The sequence below is a fragment of the Neomonachus schauinslandi genome, chromosome 4 (genome assembly GCF_002201575.2).
Source record: "Neomonachus schauinslandi chromosome 4, ASM220157v2, whole genome shotgun sequence".
In the NCBI taxonomy this organism is placed as follows: domain Eukaryota; kingdom Metazoa; phylum Chordata; class Mammalia; order Carnivora; family Phocidae; genus Neomonachus; species Neomonachus schauinslandi.
In genome coordinates this window covers 69,980,346-69,986,345 of record NC_058406.1, presented here as the reverse complement: position 1 = coordinate 69,986,345, position 6,000 = coordinate 69,980,346, and the positions used below count along the sequence as shown (strand labels likewise).

Sequence of the window (6,000 nt, the reverse complement as noted above, 5' to 3'; positions counted from 1 at the left end):
GTTTCCCAATTTTAACCCAATTGTTTCTCAACCAAGTTTTCATTAAAATGACGTGTAAGCGGGGTGATGGGGGGCACTATTTCTGCGGCTCCATTTTACAAGGTTGATAATCAGAATTTTGTGGTAGCATGCATTCATTAAAAAAAAATAGACTTAGGGGGACAAGGTGGTGATTTTTTGGGCAAAAGGATTCTTCCTAACTGAAAAGGAATCGTTGCAAATTTCCTTTAAATAGCTAGCTCCCCGTGTCATTAAAATGATTAGGAACGTTTCTAGAACACATTGCACTAAGTGAGATACACCTGTACGCACACTGTGTCCGTCAAAACGATCTTTGTTTTCTCTCAAGCTAGGACTTGTTAGAAACGCCTCGTGCAATGGTGGCAACGGGGAGGGGGTGAAGGTGACGGGTGGCAGCCAGGAGGGCACTTTCCCTCTCTCCAAAACTTCGCAGCCTTCCAGCCGAGACACCTTCCCGCTCATTCTTTTCTCTGCCTCAACTCTCACTGTCCGCCTATTCCCCCGGCCCCCACTCCTCACCACGCTCTGGGCGCTCCCTCTCGCGTCCCCGTGCCTACTTCAGCTCACTCTCGCCCTCCTCCCTTCCCGACCCTCCGCCGCGCTGCGCGCCCACCCGGGGAACGCAGCTCAGCCGCCGGCACACTGCGCGCCCCGTCGCGGCCCGAGGCTCCGGGGCATGCGCTCTGCGGCGCCGCCGCCCTCCCCCACCCCTTCCCGCGGCAGAGTTATGCCAAGTATGTGAGGAGCCCGCGAGGGCCAGCGCCGGTCATGGGGAGCCGCCGCCGTCGCCACCGCCTCCGCGAGCGTAGATTTTTCCCGAACTGGGCTCCGTCCTCTTCCCGCAGCAAGGGCGAGCCTGGCTGTTGAGGCGGAGGGGATGGCGGACCCTCTGAGGAGGACGCTGTCCAGGCTCCGGGGGAGGCGGAGTCCCCGCGCCGCCGGGGGGCTCGGGCTCCGGGCGGCGGCTGCAGCTACCGTGACGGCCTCCGCGGTTGCCGAGGGAGACGCTGGCCGTGCCCCGGACGCCTGCCCATGCGAGCACGCCCGCGGAGCCCGGCCGAGCGGGGAGCAGCCCCCTCCGTCGCCGCAGGCGTGGGGTCCCGAGGCGCGGGTCCCGGGAGGGCGCCCGGAGCAGTGGGGAGCTCTCGGGCCTCGTCAGCGCGGCGGGAAGGAGGCCCTCTCCTCGCGTCGCGGGCTCACTCGCCCCTGTCTGCACGCCCCGCCGGGCTCCGAAGGCAGCGGAGACGAGGAGGACGACCGGGAGGACGACGAAGACTACTACGAGAACCTGCCCGGCGGCTCCCAGTCGGCGCCCAAGCCTGAGGGGGCGGAGGCGGAGCGGTGGCCCCCGCCTCCCCCGGCGGCGGGCTCCTCCCCGGGGGCGGAGGGCGGCCGCCTGGAGACAGGCAGGCTGCAGACCCAGTTGCGAGAGGCCTATTATCTGCTGATCCAGGCCATGCACGACCTGCCCCCTGACTCGGGCGCGCGGCGGGGCGACAGGGGTTGGGCGGATCGCGGCTGCCTTGTGGGAGCCCGGGCTCTGGGCCAGCTGCCTTCCCCCTGCGGCGCTGCGGACCGCCGAGCCTGCCCCCAAGACTGGCAGCGGGGAGGCGGTGGCCGCCCTCGGCAGCAGGTGTCCCCGCCCCGGTCGCCTCCAAGGGAATCGGGGGGAGGTCGCCTGCGGACTCCTCGGATGCGGCTGTCCTGCAGCAGAAGCCTCGAGAGCCTCCGGGTGGGTGCCAAGCCTCCTCCCTTCCAGCGGTGGCCGAGCGACAGCTGGATCAGGTGCGGCGCGCGCGGAGACCTGGGCGAGCCCCCGCCACGTGGAGGCGGGATGGATGGCTGGAGCGGAGGCAGCGCCCCGGCCGCCGCGCCCTCCGGCCTCCTGACTCGGGGCTCCAAGGACCCCGGCCGCTCCTCGGGAAGCCCTTTCAGGGATCCTGCGGGGTCCGCTGTGGTACGCAGCGGCAAAGGAGACGGCCAGGAGGGGCTCCCCTTCCTCAAGCCTCCCGCGGTGACAGTCAAGAAGCTGCAAAAGTGGATGTACAAAGGACGTCTGCTGTCCTTGGGAATGAAGGGTCGCTCCCGGGGGACACCCCCCAAAGTCACGGGAGCGCAGGCAACCTCTCCAAATCTGGGCCCTTTGAAAGTGCGCGAGAGCCAACTCCTCTCCGTGCCTCCAGATCAAAGAATTACTCTAACAGGTAGGTTCCTTTGCAGTCAAAATGCTAACACTTTGCGTCTTAATGTTTACCAACTGGGCTTCGCTTAAGAGCGAAGAATAAGGTCTGTTTCTGCAGACAGGTACGTGCCGGTGCCAGGGTCACGTGAGGGGCAGCTGAATGCACCCGGTCACTTAGTATAACGCATTCACTTGCTTTGCCTTTTTCTTTTCTTTCTCTTCTTTCCTTTCCTTTCCGACAGTGGCATGACGAACTTGGGGTTTTTGTTTTTTCTTCTCTAAGAACCAGTGTGCCTCCTCTTCAGCACAACAGTGAGTAAAGGTTAAGCTCACCACACGCTTTTAGTATAGAGTTGGGCGGTGCTGCCTTGGTTTTTATTCTTTGTGGCTCTAGGCAAGTCCGTAGACTTTGTGGGGTTTGTGAATTTGAATTTGATCCAAGGAATACTTTATGGGCTTCATAAACTCATTTTATTCATTACACGTTTTTTTTTCCCCCTCTCTCCCAGGCGCGCGTGCACACAACACAGACACACACAACCAAAACCCCAAAACAAACCAAACAAAAAAAACCACTGTCAACTAAAATTTCTTTTTAGTCACGTAGGATTTCACATACTTCTCTTCACCTTTCCTCCCTTCTCCCTCCCATAAAAAACTAACGAAGTGAGTAATCTTTTTATTGTGGAAAATCAAGGGCACTAGTATTTTAATCAAAAAAAGATGTCTCATGTACTTCTAAGAAAGTGCAGACTTTTAAAGTCATTTGTAAACTTAACTATATTTGCCCTTATAAATAGGATTTTCCTCCCAATTTTGTTTGTACATGATTTTTAATTTTCACTGAAGGTTTAGAGTACCAATTCTAGAAGTCTTTTAATTATGTTGTAAATAGTAATTCTTTCCTGAAAGAAGTAAAATACCTTCAAACTGAGTCCAAAACAACATGATCCTTTGAGCTACAATCTTAAATACAAAGACTTTTAATGAACATAAAGACTTACATGTCATTAATTGTTTAAAAAATATTAGATGGTGAAATGTAAAAAGTATTCAGAGTACTTGGCATTTTCTCTGCCTTCCGCTCAAGTCATGATCCCAGGGTGCTGGGATGGAGCCCCGCATCTGGCTCCTTGCTCAGCGGGAAGCCTGCTTCTCTCTCTCCCACCCCCCCCTGCTTGTGTTCCTGCTCTCACTATGTCTCTCTCTGTCAAACAGATAAATAAAAAAATCTTAAAAAAAAAAAGAATTACAAATCCTCTAGGACTGGGCTTATACACATTAACTTTGTTTAATCAATAAATGCAAAACAGTGGGGAGAAACAAAGTTCACAAAACTTCTAATCACACAGTGAAGACAAATCAAATGATTCATTTAAAGCTTATACAGACTTGGAAAGTTTTTTTGAATCTATAAATCTCTAATCCATACCTGTCAATTTTTTCCCTCAAATTTATTCCATTTCACTTGAATAAAAGGATGACAGGATGTAAATTTTTTTGTAAAGAGAGGTGTGCTTTATTAAGCTAAATTCATATTAAAATATGCATTTGCAGGGGTAAAGTATTTGTAATCATATTTTATTGCCACTATAGCTTTATTTCCCATGATCTTGGTTCAGTTAACTCTTTGTAAGATTGTTAAATTTCACCCATAGCAAAAATCTGCATAAAACTTTAGTCAAATATTTTTTACCCTTTCGTTGCAAAGGTTAAACATTTACCATCTGATGGCTTTTAAGGCCCTCAGTTATAGAGTAAATAAACATACAAGGATTTTAAAAGTAATAATAAATGTAGTAATGCTTAAGAATGAATTCATTGATTTTTTTTTCATTGAGAAACTAATTAAATGGAAGTAACTTTAAAAGAAATTAAAATGAAACATTAGAATTACTGTGTGGTAGTATTTTAGATATTTTACAAGAAATCTAAGCAAAAGCTTGGATAATTTCTGGTTTAAACACCTTTCTCAGATGTTATTTAATGTTTTGTAATCAGATGTTATTTCCTTTCAAATTTTTTAGGAAAGATAAAAATAGTTTGTGTAATGTTTACATACCTAGTATAGATTTGGAGAGTTAATCTTGTTTTTTAACTATTTTTCATGAAGTTAGTTTAACTCACTAAAACAATTCTGGATACTTTATGTGGTTCTCATATTTACCCCCCATGACACTTGTCATTTAACAACAACAACAAAATAAACGGGTTAAGTAGTTTGCCCAAGGTCACTCAAACTAGTATATGGTTTGTATATACTGGTATATGGATTCAAACAATTACACCGATTTAGACTTAGATCTCTGTGACTCCAAAACCTATATTTATTTAAGGTTAAACAGATGCTAAAGTTCTTTAGAGGTCTGATCCAACAAATTCTATTATGTTGCTTGGATTGAGGAGATGAATGGAATTTCAGCAAGGTTTAGAAGGGTAGGTAACAACCTCAAAGTTGCAAAGATGAAGGAGTTCTCATAGATTTTAAGACAGTTTTTTAATCAATATGTTTTAAACCTTTACCTTTAAATAACTTTAGTTCAGATTGATGTTACTTGGATTCTACTTTTTTTTTTTTAACATCTTTGTTACTTGGATTCTACTTTACAGTCATGTTTTCTAAAAATTAATTGGGCAGTCCAAATGAAGCAGTACATTCTAGATTGTATAAAGATGTTAAAGAGACTAAAAGGTTAATATCACACTTTTCTATATAGTATTATTTATGAGGATATTTTGTTTTAAAAAATGATACAGAATTTATAATATAGAATATATAATGGGATAGAGATACCTAATTTACCTAATATTTAGGTATTTTGGAAATTTTTGAGACTATATAACAAATGGATTTTCTATTTTGACTTCTGGCTCCTACTAAGAACCTCTAAAACTTGAGATAGTTTAATAGTGCCAGTAATTTTGTGCATTGGGTATGTAGTGTTCACAGATTGGCCAATTTGTTCTTAATTGAGATGATTATTTAAGAAATCTAAAGTCATTACACATGGTAAATATTGTCAAGTTTCTGCAAGCCTTAAGATTACAAAGGAATTTTAATCTATTTGCCAACTATACTTCATTAAAAGTCTTTATAAATAAGTTTAATTAGCATATAGTACTCAGAAGGAAATTCAAAAGCACTAGGTTGAGCTGTTTCAGCCTTTTATTGCTTTAAAAATAGCCTTTTTAAAAAGATTTTATTTATTCATTGAGACAAGAGATACAGAAAGAGAGCACGGGACCCGATGCGGGACTCTATCCCAGGACCCGGACATAATGACCTGAGCAGAAGACAGAGGCTTAACCATCTGAACCACCCAGGCGCCCCTAAAAATAGCCTATTTTGACTCTACTTTTGCTGCTACACTATCTGTGAAAGGAAAACTTTAGGGCATGTAACTTGTTAATATTTTTGTCTAAAAATATTACACAAAAATATTATACAAAAGAATTGTAGGCAATTCTTTTAAAATAGTATAATTAACTGGTATAATCTTGTGTAATATACCTTAAAGTGAAATTGACATTTATAATGTGGAGTCCCATCTGTTTCTTCTCTTTTCTTAAGTATTTGTAGCTCTGATTTCCTATCTTTATGAGCTACATGATCTTTATGGATTTTTTTCAACAAAATCTTTTATGCATTAGCCCTCTTCACAATTAGTAACAATATGCATATAATTTTTTACTGTCTTCTAGTTTTATTTTTATTTATTTTATCTATTTTTTTTAAAAAGATTTTATTCATTTGAGAGAGAGAGAGAGTGGGCATGCTCAAGCAGGGGGAGGGGCAG

General features: G+C 45.2%; 1 protein-coding gene across 1 annotated transcript in view; it reads left to right on the top strand.

Annotated features, from left to right (window-relative positions):
• Positions 1–1,472: 1,472 nt before the first annotated feature.
• The window catches only part of SYDE2 (synapse defective Rho GTPase homolog 2), a 45,501-nt gene continuing 40,973 nt past the window's right edge, over positions 1,473–6,000 (top strand). The window contains exon 1 of the mRNA XM_021690179.1: positions 1,473–2,225. Within this exon, the coding sequence (XP_021545854.1) occupies positions 1,478–2,225 (748 nt within the window). The 5' untranslated portion in view covers positions 1,473–1,477. The remainder of the gene's footprint in view (positions 2,226–6,000) is intronic.